The sequence below is a fragment of the Callithrix jacchus genome, chromosome 12 (genome assembly GCF_049354715.1).
Source record: "Callithrix jacchus isolate 240 chromosome 12, calJac240_pri, whole genome shotgun sequence".
Taxonomy (NCBI): Eukaryota; Metazoa; Chordata; class Mammalia; order Primates; family Cebidae; genus Callithrix; species Callithrix jacchus.
The window spans coordinates 39385527-39403247 of NC_133513.1; the positions used below are offsets into that span (position 1 = coordinate 39385527).

The 17721-nt window shown below is 38.2% G+C and overlaps 1 protein-coding gene across 4 annotated transcripts in view; it reads left to right on the forward strand.

Moving 5' to 3' along the window:
- Positions 1-11409, forward strand: part of ERCC6 (ERCC excision repair 6, chromatin remodeling factor) — a 104514-nt gene extending 93105 nt beyond the window's left edge. For all 4 annotated transcript variants that reach the window (XM_078345342.1, XM_017978911.4, XM_009009555.5 and 1 more), the window contains one exon: positions 757-11409. In XM_078345342.1, coding sequence (XP_078201468.1) covers positions 757-1176 — 420 coding nt within the window. In that variant the 3' untranslated portion in view covers positions 1177-11409. The remainder of the gene's footprint in view (positions 1-756) is intronic.
- Positions 11410-17721: the final 6312 nt, after the last annotated feature.

Below are 17721 nucleotides of genomic sequence, written 5' to 3' on the forward strand. Positions count from 1 at the left end.
AGCTGCTAGAGCAGACTGCCTGTCTTTCTCTGTTCAAGAACACCCTGCATGCCTTGAGTGCTTCAGTGGGTAAGACTAGTCCAGACTCCACCATTCAGTGGAAGTCTTTCTGGTCTTTCTAATTAAGGATTATGGTAAAACTCCCAGATTCAGACTCCAATTTTAAGTTAATATGAACATACGTAGGAGCAGAGTACCTTTTTGACTTCCCATGTTCTGTGCTTTTAGCAGAAGGGATTTGAGACTCTTTCAGAGTTAGATTCATGTTATTTATTTTTAAGCTAACTTGGATTAGATGTAAGGTAGGAAAGAGTAAGAAGACTTAAAAGTGAAGAAAAAGAAGTGTAGCTATGATATTGTTCCTGATCCACAGTGTACAGGTCAGAGGCCATTTGAGAGGAAGCACAGGAAAAGCCCACAGGCACTGAAAACAGTCCTGGGCCTCCTAGATACAGATTTCCCTAGAACCTTGCCTGGAAGCCACTACTCTGCCTTCCCTTCCACCACCATGCAGTGGTGGCTAAGGGAATGGCTTTGTTGCCCTCCCTTTAATTAATTTATATTTTTAGAAAATTGTCTCTAACAGTGGTAGGATTTAGATACGGGACTCTCCTCCATTTCGTTTTCATTAGGTGGAGTCTCAGTCTTACCACCCTGATATGTGTATCGTCTTGAGACCCCTCATAGCCTTTGGGGAAGGAAATGGGGCATAAACTAGAAATTAAGTATATCAATACAGTGGTCATCTTTTTCCAGGATGGCATCATGAAAAAGGAGGTAAAAGATAATGTCCCTGGGCATTTTAGTGGAAGAGCAGAAGATGCAGAGTCTTCATCTGGGGCCCTTGCTTCGTCCTCACTTTTGGCTAAAATGAGAGCTAGAAACCATCTGATCCTGCCGGAACGTTTAGAAAGTGAAAGCGGGCACCTGCAGGAAGCTTCTGCCCCGTTGTCTACCACAGAACACGATGACCTTCTGGTGGAGATGAGAAACTTCATTGCTTTCCAGGCCCACACTGATGGCCAGGCCAGCACTAGGGAGATACTGCAGGAGTTTGAATCCAAGTTATCTGCATCACAGTCGTGTGTCTTCCGAGAACTATTGAGAAATCTGTGCACTTTTCATAGAACTTCTGGTGGTGAAGGAATTTGGAAACTCAAGCCAGAATACTGCTAAACAACATTGCTTCCTAAAGTTTCAAGTCACTTTTTCTAACAGCATTTCTGATTATTATTATTAATAATCATGCTTGTTGACAGAAGTTAGCTGCACTTGATGTTTGTTTGCATGATGTCTACCTCAGAATTAAAACTAAGGAAGAAGAAACTTCTCTGAAAGTTAAAAGTTTTAATAATGCTAACTAAAGGAGAAAATACTTGGATTTTTTTTTTGGAATTCTGAATTATGTTATAAAATCAGGGACCTTACAGTCCTGAGCATATTTGTTCCTTTACCGAAAAAATGTTGTGAGGTAGCATAATTACAAATTTGCAGGACAGAAATCTCAGTAATTTTTTAAATTGGTGCTAAAAACAGGCCTTACATTCGGTCAAACCTGTTCAGTAAATTAGTTCATCAATGTCTGATAACAGCATTATTTTGATGCCTTTAGATGTTTAAATGTATCATTTGCCACCCAAAAAGGTCAGGTTTGTTATCTGTTGTTTGTTAATTATGTTAATTGTCTTGAAAAGATCCTCTTTTCAAGGTACTGGTAAATTGGTGGGTATTTTTATTAGTAAAGCATGAAATAGCATGATAATAAATGACGAGACATGTATTTGTGGAAAGCTGTAGGGTATTCAGTTTATCCTGGCTTTCCTTTAAGCAAAGGGCAAATTTTTCCATTCTAGTCACAAAATGTGTTATCATTAAAAAAATCCAATTAAAGCCAAAAATAAGTACATAAAAACCACACATGTGCATGCACACAAACATCACTGCAGCCCACAGCAGACACAGCCATCATTACCATGAAGTGACACCACTCCTGGCCTCTCTGTCTGCAGGCTGGCAGGCTGTCTTCTCTCCATTTGCCTTCGTTGTGCGCCTGCCTTTGCATTCCCTGCAACGGCTTTCCTGTTTCTGTGGTTTGGTTTCCAGCCAAGGCTGTTTGTTTCTCCCTACTGTTTATGTGTTTATGGTTCTATGATAGTGTTGCTTTGATCCTCAGTTTATTTTCTTTCCCTTATTTTTCTTGTTTGCTTCTCAATATGATTTTATCATCTCATCTTTGAAGTGTTGTTTTCTGAAATTCATTGTATTTCTGGAATTTCTTCTGTAACTGTCTCAGTACAGTTTGTTTCTTGGGTTTGTGTTCTCTGGCCTGCTCTTTTTCCTCTCTCTTGTTTTTCTGTAGTATGTCTGCCCTCCTACCCTGCTGTTTCTTTATATCTCACTTATTCTTAATGTGGACAGCTGCGTCCAGATCTGTCTGCTCATTCCTGTGACTCAGAGAGGAGGGGTCTGAGCACGGGGAGCCTCACCAGACTACATGAGAAGACATGGGTTTTGCTTTCTCTGTTCTAATACTTTGCTTAAGCCAAGAATCTCTTTCATAGAGATGTGTCCTACATGATTTCCACTACGATTTTCTAGTTTTTTTTTAAATTATAGTTTATTTCTTTTGTTTTTAGTTTGGTTTATATATAACAAGAGAAGATGATTACATTATTTTTGTCACTTTGCCATCATTGTTTAGAGATTATAGAAAGAATTTTTAAACAGGCTGGTAAATTGTAAACTTGAGTACTTGGCTTAGAAGGAAATCAAAACTTTCTTTTGGACTGAGTGGTTTGTTTCTGGGGAGCTCTTAATTTCTATTTTTGTAATCATTAGCCTATAAGGAAATTGTGTCTTCCTTGTTCTCAGGGTGACGTACTGACCTTGTTCACTCATGTGAAGCATTTGGGCATCATATTTATACTCTCTGAAGCATAAACTGTATTGAGCTATACAGGGTATAGCCTTCTCGTCAAGAAGCAGATGCTGTCAACAGCTATAATGCAGCAAGAGCAAGATGGTCATTGTTCCAGTTCTTGTCTCAGTTCTGCACTGATGTACCATGATCTTGGGAAGGTGGTATCTCAGTGTGGAGATCCGTACACATTGCCATTGTGCCTCCCAGATGGAGGGACATGGAAAACAATGCTGTAAGTAGAATGGTTTTAGTGATATAGAGTAATTTATTCATTTAGATAAAAATATAATTTTTGGAACTTTAAAAGCTGTGCACATTGTAGACAGATTTAACGTGTTTAACATGTTTTATCAGCACAGATAAAGCATTTTAAAATTTTGTTAAAAATTAAATATGTTAATACCATCACTATTAAAAATGTTCAAGCAATACTCTGCGTCTCCACCCCCACGCCGTCTTGCTCTTCTTCCACAGCTAAGTACAGTCCTGTGTTTGGTGTTTACTCCTTATGCATTTACAGAATCAGGTGACACAGACTGCTGCTATAATTTCATTTTCTCATTCTTCCTTTACTAATAAAATTTCTGAGTTCTACCTGGATGTCTGGCTGCTCAACTTAAGACCATACTTCTCAGCCTCCTTTACAGTTAATTGTGGACACATATCTAAGTTTTAAACTTGCCAGTTGGCCCCTTAAATAAAGAAGCAAGGTATGCACTCTCCTTGACATTCCTGTTTCTTGCTGTCTGGGAGGCCAGTGGGAGCTTCAGTAGTGACCTGGCATCTCGAGAGATGAAAGTCATGTGTTGAGGAAGGAGAAGTTGGCTTGCCAGTCTTGAACTACTATCCTTTGACCTGTTATTTAAGAGTAAGATAAAATACTGACTTGGTTAAACTACTATCTTTTGAAGTCTGTCTGTTATAGCAACTAGTTTGCTTTATGTATGTAATTGATACTAATGAGATTATACCATCCTTATCTTGCAACTAACTTTTCATTTAATATTATATGCAAGACATTTTTATTCCTGTAAGTATAGCTCTTCCTGCATAGAATTGTTGGATTAATGATATAGATTTTAAATGTCAGTGGATGTGGCAGAATTGCTTCCTTCAATTAACCCTCCACCAAAGGACCCATTCATTCCTCCCATCCTTGACAACAGTAAGTGTTACCAGTATTGGTAGGTTGTTTTGTTTTGTTTTAACCAATCTCATGATTGAAAATATCTTGTTTTCACTTGAATTTCCCTGATTACTTATAAAATCAAATATTTCCATGTTTATTAGCCATTTGTAGATCTCTACCATACATTGCCTATTTGTGTTATACTTGCCTAGTTTTCCTGTGGGTTTCTTATCTTTTAGGATTGCTCCCCTAAACATAAGCAAAAAGGCAGTTATTCCAGTGATCAACAAATATACTTTTCTCCACCAGTTTGAAATGTCAGCTTTCAACTCGTCACATGCTAAGTTATTTCTTAACAGTCAATCCAGGTGTTCGTTCTACCAACCACAGTCTTCACACTGTCATTTGGTGCTTTGCATTGTTTTGCTATTCATGGGCAAGTTCCTTTTCCTTTCTCCGCCTCTTCAGTGTCTAATTCTTTTGTGTTTTCTGTTCCAACTGAATCGAGAATTAGTTTATTAAATTCCAGTAAAATTGTTGTGTTCTTTTGATTAGGATTGCATTTGCTTACACATTAATTTGAGAATAATAGACTTCTTTAAAATTAATATAATGTTTCCCATTAATATTGTGATGGGCCTTTTTTTATTAAAGTCTTTTATATTCTGGATGAAATTTTAATAACTTTCTTTATAAATGTCTTGCACATTGCATAATAGTCTTATTCCTAGGTATTTTTATAGATTTTTCGTTTTGGTTGTGATTCTTTAACTTTTTAATTTTATTTTATTTATTGCATTTTAGGTTTTGGGGTACATGTGCAGAACATGCAAGATAGTTGCATAGGTACACACATGGCAGTGTGTTTTGCTGACTTCCTCTCCTTCACCCACATTTGGCATTTCTCCCCAGGCTATCCCTCCCCAGCTCCCCCCACCCTGCTGTCTCTCCCCTATTCCCCCAATAGACCCCAGTGTGTAGTACTCCCTTCCCTGTGTCCATGTGTTCTCATTTTTCATCACCCACCTATGAGTGAGAATATGCAGTATTTTATTTTCTGTTCTTTTGTCAGTTTGCTGAGAATGATGTTCTCCAGATTCATCCATGTTCCTACAAATGACACGAACTCATCATTTTTGATTGCTGCGTAATATTCCATGGTGTATATGTGCCACATTTTTCCAATCCAGTCTATCATCGATGGGCATTTGGGTTGGTTCCAGGTCTTTGCTATTGTAAACAGTGCTGCAGTGGTGAACATTCGTGTGCCTGTGTCCTTATAGTAGAATGATTTTTAGTCCTTTGGATACATACCCAGTAATGGGATTGCTGCATCAAATGGAATTTTTATTTCTAAGGCCTTGAGGAATCGCCACACTGTCTTCCACAATGGTTGAACTAATTTACAATCCCACCAACAGTATAAAAGTGTTCCTATTTCTCCACATCCTCTCCAGCATCTGTTGTCTCCAGATTTTTTAATGATCGCCATTCTAACTGGCGTGAGATGGTATCTCAATGTGGTTTCGATTTGCATCTCTCTAATGACCAGTGATGATGAGCATTTTTTCATATGATTGTTGGCCTCATATATGTCTTCTTTTGTAAAGTGTCTGTTCATATCCTTTGTCCATTATTGAATTGGCTTGTTTGTTTTTTTCCTGTCTGTTTGAGTTCTTTGTAAATTCTGGATATCAGCCCTTTGTCAGACGGGTAAACTGCAAAAATTTTTTCCCATTCTGTTGGTTGCCGATTCACTCTAGTGACTGTTTCTTTTGCCGTGCAGAAGCTGTGGAGTTTGATTAGGTCCCATTTGTCTATTTTAGCTTTTGTTGCCAATGCTTTTGGTGTTTTGTTCATGAAGTCCTTGCCTACTCCTATGTCCTGAATGGTTTTGCCTAGATTTTCTTCTAGGGTTTTTATGGTGCCAGGTCTTCTGTTTAAGTCTTTAATCCATCTGGAGTGAATTTTAGTGTAAGGTGTCAGGAAGGGGTCCAATTTCTGCTTTCTGCACATGGCTGGCCAGTTTTCCCAACACCATTTATTAAACAGGGAATCCTTTCCCCATTGCTTGTTTTTGTCAGGTTTAACAAAGATTGTATGGTTGTAGATATGTTGTGTTGCCTCCGATGCCTCTGTTTTGTTCCATTGGTCTATATCTCTGTTTTGGTACCAGTATCATGCTGTTTTGATTACTGTAGCCTTGTAGTATAGTTTGAATTCCAGTAGTGTGATGCCCCCCGCTGTGTTCTTTTTGCTTAGAATTGACTTGGCTACGTGGGCTCTCTTTTGGTTCCATATGAAGTTCATGGTGGTTTTTTCCAGTTCTGTGAAGAAAGTCACTGGTAGCTTGATGGGGATAGCGTTGATTCTGTAAATTACTTTGGGCAGTATAGCCATTTTCATGATATTAATTCTTTCTAACCATGAACATGGAATGTTTATCCATCTGTTTGTGTCCTCTCATTTCGTTGAGCAGTGGTTTGTAGTTCTCCTTAAAGAGGTCCCTTACGTTCCTTGTAAGTTGTATTCCTAGGTATTTGATTCTCTTTGTAGCAATTGTGAATGGCAGTTCGTTCTTAATTTGGCTCTCTTTAAGTGTGTTATTGGTGTATAGGAATGCTTGTGATTTTTGCACATTGATTTTATATCCTGAGACTTTGCTGAAGTTGCTTATCAGTTTCAGGAGTTTTTGGGCTGAGGCGATGGGGTCTTCTAGGTATACTATCATATCGTCTGCAAATGGAGACAATTTGGCTTCCTCCTTTCTTATTTGAATACCCTTGATTTCTTTTTCTTGCCTGATTGCTCTGGCTAGAACTTCCACTACTATATTGAATAGGAGTGGTGAAAGAGGGCATCCTTGTCTAGTGCCGGATTTCAAAGGCAATGCTTCCAGTTTTTGCCCATTCAGTATGATATTGGCTGTTGTTTGTCGTAAATAGCTTTTATTACTTTGAGATACGTTCCATCAATACCGAGTTTATTGAGGGGTTTTAGCATAAAGGGCTGTTGAATTTTGTCAAAGGCCTTCTCTGCGTCAATTGAGATAATCATGTGGTTTTTGTTTTTGGTTCTGTTTATGTGGTGAATTATGTTTATAGACTTGCGTATGTTGAACCAGCCTTGCATCCCCAGGATGAATCCTACTTGATCATGATGAATAAGTTTTTTGATTTGCTGTTGCAATCAGCTTGCCAGTATTTTATTGAAGATTTTTACATCTATGTTCATCATGGATATTGGCCTGAAGTTTTCTTTTCTTGTTGGGTGTCCGCTGGGTTTTGGTATCAGGATGATGTTGGTCTCATAAAATGATTTGGGAAGGATTCCCTCTTTTTGAATTATTTGGAATAGTTTCAGAAGGAATGGTACCAGCTCCTCTTTGTGTGTCTGGTAGAATTTGGCTGTGAACCCATCTGGACCTGGGCTTTTTCTGTGTGGTAGGCTCTTAATTGCTGCCTCAACTTCAGAACTTGTTATTGGTCTACTCATAGTTTCGGCTCCCTCCTGGTTTAGGCTTGGGAGGACACAGGTGTCCAGGAATTTATCTATTTCTTCCAGGTTTACTAGTTTATGTGCATAGAGTTGTTTGTAATATTCACTGATGATGGTTTGAATTTCTGTGGAATCTGTATTGATTTATCATTTTTTATTGCATCTGTTTGGTTGTTCTCTCTTTTCTTTTTTATCAATCTGGCTAGTGGTCTATTTTGTTGATCTTATCAAAAAACTAGCTCTTGGATTTATTGAGTTTTTGAAGGGTTTTTCGTGTCTCTATCTCCTTCAGTTCTGCTCGGATCTTAGTTATTTCTTGTCTTCTGCTAGGTTTTGAGTTTTTGGTCTTGCTCCTCTAGCTCTTTCAATTTTGACAATAGGGTGTCAATTTTGAATTTCTCCACTCTTCTCATGTGGGCACTTATTGCTATATATTTTCCTCTGGAGACTGCTTTAAATGTGTCCCAGAGATTCTGGCATGTTGTGTCTTCGTTCTTGTTGGTTTCGAAGAACTTCTTTATTTCTGCCTTCATTTCATTGTTTATCCAGTCAACATTCAAGAGCCAGTTGTTCAGTTTCCATAAAGCTGTGCGGTTCTGAGTTAGTTTCTGAATTCTGAGTTCTAACTTGATTGCACTATGGTCTGAGAGACTGTTTGTTATGATTTCAGTTGTTTTGCATTGCTGAGGAGTGCTTTACTTCCAATTATGTGGTCAATTTTAGAGTAGGTGTGATGTGGTGCTGAGAAGAATGTATATTCTGTGGATTTGGGGTGGAGAGTTCTGTAAATATCTATCAGGTTTGCTTGTTCCAGGTCTGAGTTCAAGCCCTGGATATCCTTGTTAACTTTCTGTCTGGTTCATCTGTCTAATATTGACAGTGAAATGTTAAAGTCTCCCACTATTATTGTGTGGGAGTCTAAGTCTCTTTGTAAGTCATTAAGAACTTGCCTTATATATCTGGGTGCTCCTGTATTGGGTCCATATATATTTAGGATTGTTAGCTCTTCTTGTTGTATCGATCCTTTTACCATTATGTAATGTCCTTCTTGGTCCCTTTTGATCTTTGTTGCTTTAAAGTCTATTTTATCAGAGACGAGAATTGCAACTCCTGCTTTTTTTTGCTCTCCATTTGCTTGGTAAACCTTCCTCCATCCTTTTATTTTGAGCCTTTGTGTATCCTTGCATGTGAGATGGGTTTCCTGGATACAGCACATTGATGGGTTTTGGTTTTTTATCCAATTTGCCAGTCTGTGTCTTTTGGTTGGTGCATTTAGTCTATTTACATTTAGGGTTAATATTGTTATGTGTGAATTTGATACTGACATTTTGATGCTAGCTGACTGTTTTGCCCGTTAGTTGATGCAATTTCTTCATTTTGTTGATGCTCTTTAGCATTTGGTGTGTTTTTGGAATGGCTGGTACTGGTTGTTCCTTTCTATGTGTAGTGCCTCTTTCAGGAGCTCTTGTAAAGCAGGCCTGGTGGTGACAAAATCTCTGAGTACTTGCTTGTTCGCAAAGGATTTTATTTTTCCTTCACTTATGAAGCTCAGTTTGACTGGATATGAAATTCTGGGTTGAAAGTTCTTTTCTTTAAGGGTGTTGAATATTGGCCCCCACTCTCTTCTGGCTCATAGGGTTTCTGCCAAGAGATCTGCTGTGAGTCTGATGGGCTTCCCTTTGTGGGTGACCGGACCTTTCTCTCTGGCTGCGCTCAGTATTTTCTACTTCATTTCAACCCTGGTGAATCTGATGATTATGTGCCTTGGGATTGCTCTTCTTTGTGGTGTTCTCTGTATTTCCTGGACTTAAATATTGGCCTGTCTTGGTAGATGGGGGAAATTTTCCTGGATAATATCCTGAAGAGTATTTTCCAGCTTGAATTCATTCTCTTCGTTACATTCTGGTACACCCTCAAACGTAGGTTAGGTTTCTTTACATAGTCCTACATTTTTTGTAGACTTTGTTCATTTTTTTTTCTGTTTATTTCTCTAATCTAGGTTTCTCGTTTTATTTCATTGAGTTGATCTTCGACTTGATATTCTTTCTTCTGCTTGGTCAGTTTGGCTGTTGAAATATGTGCATGCTTCGTGAAGTTCTCGTGTTGTTTTTCAGCTCCTTCAATTCATTCATATTCCTCTCTAAGTTGTCCATTCTTGTTATCATTTCCTTGAATCTTTTGTCAAATATTTTTCAAGGTTCTTAGTTTCTTTACATTGATTTAGAACATGTTCTTTAAGCTCACAGAAGTTTCTCATTACTCACCTTCTGAAGTCTGATTCCGTCATTTCGTCACAGTCATTCCTTGTCCAGCTTTGTTCCCTTGCTGGTGAGGAGTTTTGGTCCTTTGTAGGAGGGGAGGCGTTTTGGTTTCGGGTGTTTTCCTTTTTTTTGTGCTGGTTTCTTCCCATCTTTGTGGATTTATCCACCTGTCGTCTGAGTAGTTGCTGACTTTTCGATTGGGTCTCTGAGTGAACACCCAGATTGTTTATTATGGAGTATTTCTGTTACTTCATTTTCCTTCTACCAGTCTAGTTCCTCCGCTGTACGACTGCCGAGGTCCACTCCAGGCCCTGCTTGTCTGGGGTACACCTGTAGCAGCTGTGGAACAGTGAGGGATGCTACCAGTTTCTTCTTCTGCTATCTTTGTCCCAGAATGATGCCCATCAAAGGTCAGTCTGAGCCACCTTTTTGAGGTGACTCTTTGGATATACAGGGGTCAGGGAGCTGCTTGAGGAGACGGTCTGTACTTTATAGGAGCTCAAGTGCTGAGCTGTGAGCTCCATTGTTCATTCAGGGCTGTTAGGCTGATACATTTAAGTCTGCTGCAGCAGAACTCATAAAACTCCTTTTTTTCCTCAGATCTCTGTCTCGGGGAGTTAGGGCTTTCTTTATGAGTATCTGTTGCGCTTTCCTGCCCAGCTAGGAGGTAGTCTAGTCACTATTTGCTTGCTGAGGCTCTGCCCTGCTGGCATGGGGTCTGCCCTGTTGCTGTGGGCTCCGCCCTGCTGTCATGGGCTCCGCCCTGTTGCCACGGTCTTTGCCCTGTCTCTCTATTGTGGCGGGTTGTTTCGACAACAGCAGCCTGCATCAGCAATGGGAGTGTACCTCAGTAGGGGCCGATTGCCTCGGTAATGGCGGACGCCCCTCCCCCACCGAGCTGCACCATTCTGGGTTCAGCTGTGCCTGCAGTGAAACTCTCAACCCTGAGCGTTTTGAATCACTGTTTTATTTGTCCTTGTGGGGGTGAAACCCGCTGAGCCTGATCACCTGGCTCCCTGCCTCAGAGCACTTTTTTTTTTTAATTGAACGGTTGACTCTCTCTCAAGCGTTTCAGTCGCCTGCTGATAGGGCACTGGGATCTGTGTGATTCCCCATGGAGCGACCCACTGCAGGGGCTCAAACGCCGCTTCCCAGGAGTCTCCTGGTCTGGCTCGCTGTCCAAGTCCCGTTTAATCAGATGGCTATGCTAATCTGCCCTCCCAAGTCTCAGATTGCTGGTTTAACAGGGCACCCGAATCAGTGTGTTCTGTGCAGAGTGTGCGGAGTGCCGCTGTGCTGCAGTGCTGGCCGAAGTGGCCCCACCAGCTGAAACAGCTGCACTGGCATCCCGCATCTCTCTTACATCTGGGAATTTCCCCTTTCTGTGGGCAATAAAGATCTGTCTGGAAATGCGGCTTTGACTCACCCTCTGCGCCTTTACTGAGAGCTGCAATCCTGAGTTGTTCTTACTGCGCTAACTTGAATCCTCTGAATCTTTAACTTTTATATAAAAATATGGAGAATTATCATATTAATGTATCTACTTTGTGATGTTTATCATATGGAAGTTTTAAAATATAGTAAATTCAGTCTTTCCATTTTATTTTTGTATCCTTATTTAAGAACCATTCCCTACCTAAGGTCATGAATACATTTTCATAAACTGTTAATCCCATGTAAATAGCTAGTTTCCCTAGCACCTTTAAAAAATATTTTATTAATTTTTCCTGATGTATAAGGCTACCTTTACCAATTTATATTATAATTTATGGGAATTTTTCTTGGCTCTGCATTCTGTTAAATTGGTCCATTTATCTAACTTTGCTAGTAACCCACTGTTTTTATCATTGTGATGTCACAATTGGTTATCACAAATGGTAAAATGATTATCCTCAAAAATCTTTCCTGGTATATATTGGTATAATTGTATAGCTTTTCTTAGTGTAGTAAAGTACACAGTTAAGTTTTCTAACATTGAAATATCCTTTAGACTTTCACTTCCAGAATAGCAATGTGAAGGGCCCTGTGGACCCACTATCCTAGGAATTAGCTATAACTGGTGAAAAATGTAACAAAATATAAACATTTCCCTCTTATACTGAGACACACACACACTTAATGTCTCCAAAAATTGTCCTAAAAGCATGTAGAATAAAGTAACACTTATTCAAGAAAATCCAAATCTTGGTAAGAACAGTGAATCTGACACCAGCCATAACACATGCCCTCTGTCTCCCATTTCAGTGGGTGGAGCCAAGAAGACAGAGCTCCCTCTCCCTCAGCTCTCTGTCCAGGGGTATGGTACCTCGCAGGGAGGGCCAAGATGCCAGCATTTCTTAATGCCCTCCAGCTCCAAGTGGCAAGATCTAAATTAATGAAGTTAAAAAGTATAATAACAAAAAATGCACTAAAGGGGCGCAATAGTAGATTTGAACTGGCAGAAGAAATTGTCAGCCAACTGGCAGATAGAATAAGAGAGGTATGCTATCCAAAGAACAGAGAGAAAAAATAAGGAAAAATGAGCAAAACCTCAGAGACATATGAATCACCATTAAGACCATTAAGTGTACATGTAATGGGAGTACAAGAAGGACAGAAGAAAAAGAAAAAACTAAAGATATAATGACTGAAAACCCTCTAAGTTGATTGGAAAACATCTAGGAAGCTTGGTGAACTCCCAGCATGATTGATAAATGCAGAGGGATTCACAGACACATCATAGTAAAAAATGCTGAAATCAAATATGAGAAAACCTTGAAAGCAGTGTGTGAAAAAAGATCACTTAGGAACAAAATTAACACCTGACTTCTCAGAAGAAATAATACAGGCCAGAAGGTAGGTATAACCTAGTCAAAGTGCTCGAAGAAAAAAAAACTTGTCAATGAAGAATTCTATATTCAGAAATATATTATTTAAAAATGAAAGTGAAATACTTTCCCAGATAAATAAAAACAGAAAAATTGTTGTTAATAGACTTGCCTAATAAGTATTAAAGGAAGTTCTTTAGGCTGAAAGTGGGTGATGTTAGATAGTAATTCTAGTCCACACAGAGAGCACCAAGGAAAGCAATTATATAATTATAAGTCATATCAATGTATAAATGCACATTCTTCTTCTCAAAACTGATTCAAAATGCAACTATCTCAAATAGTATGTACATAATGTATTGTTGGGCTATAACATACAGCAGTGTATATATGTGTAACATTTGTCAAAACAACACAAAGGAGGTGGCTGGGAATAAAGCTGTAATAGACTAATGAAATGATGGTAGATGGTAAGGTAATAATTATAACAATGTGTTGGATTTGGAACATTAATAGATGCAATATGTATAAGTAAAATATCACAAAAAAGGGATAAGAGAATATAGCTATATAGGAGTAAAGCTTCTGTATATTATTGGAGTTAAGCTTGTATAATTCTAATAGATTCTGATAAGATGTATATGCTAAACCCTAGAGCAACCACTAAGAAAATAACTCCAGAAATATAGTTGAAAAATTATTAATAAAATACTACCTTTAAAAATACTCACTTGATGCAAAAGGCAATAGTAAAAGAGGATGAAAAGAACACAAAAGATAATGGAACATATAGAAAACAGAAAGCAATGTGTTCAATTTGTCAATAATAAATGTTAATGAATTAATTCAATCAAAAGGCAGAGACTGTCAGATTGGATTAGAAAAATACAACCCAACTCCATGTTATCTATGGGTGACACACTTTAGGTTCAGAGACACAAATAAATTGATTAAAAGGATAGGAAAAGAAATCATGCAAACAATTGCCGTAAGAAAACTGGACTGGCTATACTTGTGTCAGACAAAATAGACTTTAAGACAAAAATACTCCTAGACATTTTATAATGATAAAAATGTTAACCCATCAAAAAGATATAACAGTTGTAAACATATATGAACTTAATAACAGTATCAAAGCACAGGAAGCAAAAACTGGCAGAAATGGAGGAAGAAAATGGCCACAATAAAAATTGGAGACTCCAATAACCTATTTTTAATAACGGACAGACTAGACAGAAGATTAACAATGAAATAGAAGACTTGATCAACACTATTAACCAACTAGCCCCAACAGACATCTGTAGAACACTTCTCCCAAGCACTACAGCATATGCATTCTCAAATGCTCATGGGAACATTTTTCAGGATAGGCCTTAGCTAGGCCATGAAACTTCAGTACATTTAAAATGATAGAAATAATGCAAAGTTCATTTTGTGATCATAATCACAGGATTAAATTAGAAACAAAAAATGGGAAAATTTGAAAAACTCACAATTAGGAAATTGAACAACACACTACTAAATAACCAATAGACCAAAGAAGTAAAGAAGGTAATCAGAAAGTCCTTTGAGACTGATGAAAATGAAGACACAAGTAAACTGTATGGATGTAGCTAAAACAGTGCTTAGAGGGAAATTTATAGCTATAAATGCCTGTATTAAAGAGGAAGAAATAAAGCAATAACCTTCCTTTTACCTTAAGTCACTGAAGAAAGAAGAACAAAACTAAAGCAAGCAGAGGGAAGGAAATAATAAAGTTAAAGTAGAAACTAATGAAATAAAGAAGAGAAAAACAGTAGAGAAAGTATTACTAGAAACTAGTTCTTTGAAAAGATCAGTAAATATGACAAACATTTTGCTAGATTGATGAATAAAAAGGCAATATTCAAATTACTAATATCTTATATAAAAGAGTAAACACTATCACCAACCTTACAGAAATGGGCAATCTGAATAGACCTATAGCAAGTGAACAGATCAAATCAGGAATCAGAAAATTGCCCACAAAGACTAGCCCAGGCACAGACAGTTTTATCACTGTATTCTACCAAACAATCAAAGATAACAGGAATTATTCTCAAACTCTTTCAAAAAATAGAAGAGGATGAAGTATTTCCCAGTATTACCCTGATACCAAAACCACTCAGATACCACAAGAAAACTGCAGACCAATTATCTCAATTGATGCAGAGAAGACCTTTGACAAAATTCAACAGCTCTTTATGCTAAAAACCCTCTATAAACTAGGTATTGATGGAATGTATCTCAATAGAATAAAAGCTATTTATGACAAACCAACAGCCAATATCATACTGAATGGGCAAAAACTGGAAGCATTCCCTTTGGAATCTGGCACTAGACAAGGATGCCCTCTCTCACCACTCCTATTCAATATAGTACTGAAAGTTCTAGCCAGAGCATTCAGGCAAGAAAAAGATATAAAGGGTATTCAAATAAGAAACGAGAAAGTCAAATTGTCTCTATTTGCAGATGACATGATAGTATATCTAGAAGACCCCATCATCTCAGCCCCAAATCTCCTGAAACTGATAAGCAACTTCAGCAAAGTCTCAGGATACAAAATCAATGTGCAAAATCACAAGCATTTCTATACACCAATAACAGACTCTCTTTAATTTGGCTCTCTTTAAGAGCCAAATCAAGAACGAGCTGCCATTCACAATCGCTACAAAAAGAATAAAATACCTAGGAGTACAACTAACAAGGAATGTAAGGGACCTCTTCAAGGAGAACTACAAGCCACTGCTCAACAAAATAAGAGAGAACACAAACAGATGGTGAAACATTCCATGTTCCTGGTTAGGAAGAACTAATATCGTGAAAATGGCCATACTGCCCAAAGTAACTTACAGATTCAATGCTATCCCCATCAAGCTACCAATGACCTTCTTCACAAAACTGGAGAAAAACACCTTAAACTTCATATGGAACCAAAAGAGAGCCCACATAGCCAAGTCAATTCTAAGCAAAAACAGCACAGCAGGAGGCATTACACTACCGGACTTCAAACTATACTACAAGGCTACAGTAATCAAAACAGCATGGTACTGGTACCAAAACAGAGATATAGACCAATGGAACAGAACAGAGGCTTCGGAGGCAACACAACATATCTACAACCATCTGATCTTTCACAAATCTGATAAAAGCAATGGGGAAAGGATTCCCTGTTTAATGAATGGTGTCAGGAAAACTGGCTAGCCATGTGCAGAAAGCAGAAACTGGACCCCTTCCTGACACCTTACACTAAAATTCACTCCAGATGGATTAAAGACTTAAAACATAAGACCTAACACCATAAAAAACCTAGAAGAAATCCTAGGCAAAACCATTCAGGACGTAGGTGTAGACAAGGACTTCATGACTAAAACACCAAAGGCATTGGCAACAAAAGCCAAAATAGACAAATGAGACCTAATCAAACTCCACAGCTTCTGCACGGCAAAAGAAACAGTCATTAGAGTGAATTGGCAACCAACAGAATGGGAAAAATTTTTGCAGTTTACCCATCTGACAAAGGGCTGATACCTAGAATTTACAAAGAACTAAAACAGATTTACAAGAAAAAAACAAGCCCATTCAAAAGTGGGTGAAGGATATGAACAGACACTTTACAAAAGAAGCCATACATGAGGTCAAAAAACATATGAAAAAATGCTCATTGTCACTGGTCATTAGAGAGATGCAAATCAAAACTACATTGAGATACTATCTCACGCCAGTTAGAATGGCGATCATTAAAAAATCTGGAGACAACAGATGCTGGAGAGGATGTGGAAAAATAGGAACACTTTTACACTGTTGGTGGGAGTGTAAATTAGTTCAACCATTGTGGATGACAGTGTGGTGATTCCTCAAGGACCTAGAAGTAGAAATTCCATTTGATCCAGCAATCCCATTTCTGGCTTTATATCTAAAGGATTATAAATCATTCTACTATAAGGACACATGCACACGAATGTTCATTGCAGCACTGTTTACAATAGCAAAGTCCTGGAACCCAAATGCCCACTGATATAGACTGGACAGAGAAAATGTGGCAGATATGCACCATGGAATATTATGCAGCCATCAAAAACGATGAGTTTGTGTCCTTTGTAGGGACATGGATGAACCTGGAAACCATCATTCTCAGCAAACTGACACAAGAACAGAAAATCAAACACCACATGTTCTCACTCATAGGCGGGTGTTGAACAATGAGAAAACATGGGCACAGGGAGGGGAGCATCACACACTGGGGTCTGTTGGGGGAAACTAGGGGAAGGAGAGCAGGGGGTGGGGAGTTCAGGAGAGATAGCATGGGGAGAAATGCCAGATATAGGTGAAGGGGAGGAAGGCAGCAAATCACACTGCCACGTGTGTACCTATTAAACTATCTTGCACGTTCTTCACATGTACCCCAAAACCTAAAATGCAATTTTAAAAAACTGCACACCAATATGTCTGATGAAATACATACAAAAATCCTAAACTAAGTGCTAGCTAACCAAATCCAGCAACATATAAAAAGAATTATACACCATCACCAAGTAGGATTTATCCCTGGGATATAAGATTGGCTTAACATATGAAAATCGATGTAATACATTATATCAGTATAATAAAAAAGATCTGTATTGATGCAAAAAAGTGCATTTGAATAAATCCAACATCTTTTCATGATAAAAAAATAGTAAAAAAATAACCAGGAACGGAAGGGAACTAACTTAATCTGATAAAGAGCATCTATGAAAATCCACAGCTGTCTTTATACTTAATTGTGAAAAACTGAATGCTTTCCCCCTAAGATTATTAATTAGACAGGGATGCCCATTATCACACTTCTATTTAACATCATACTGTAGGTTCTAGCCATTACGATGATGCAAGAAGAAAAGAAGGCATCTAGGTTGGAAAGGAAGAAGAAAAACTGTTCACAAATAACAAGATTTTATATGTAGAAAGTTCCAGGGAATCTCCTGAAAAAAAACTGTTGAAACTAATAAATGAGTTCAGCAAGATGGGAGGATACAAGATCAATATTTAGAAATGAATTATATTTCTACACATTTGCAATGAATAGTCAAAAATGAAATTAAGAAT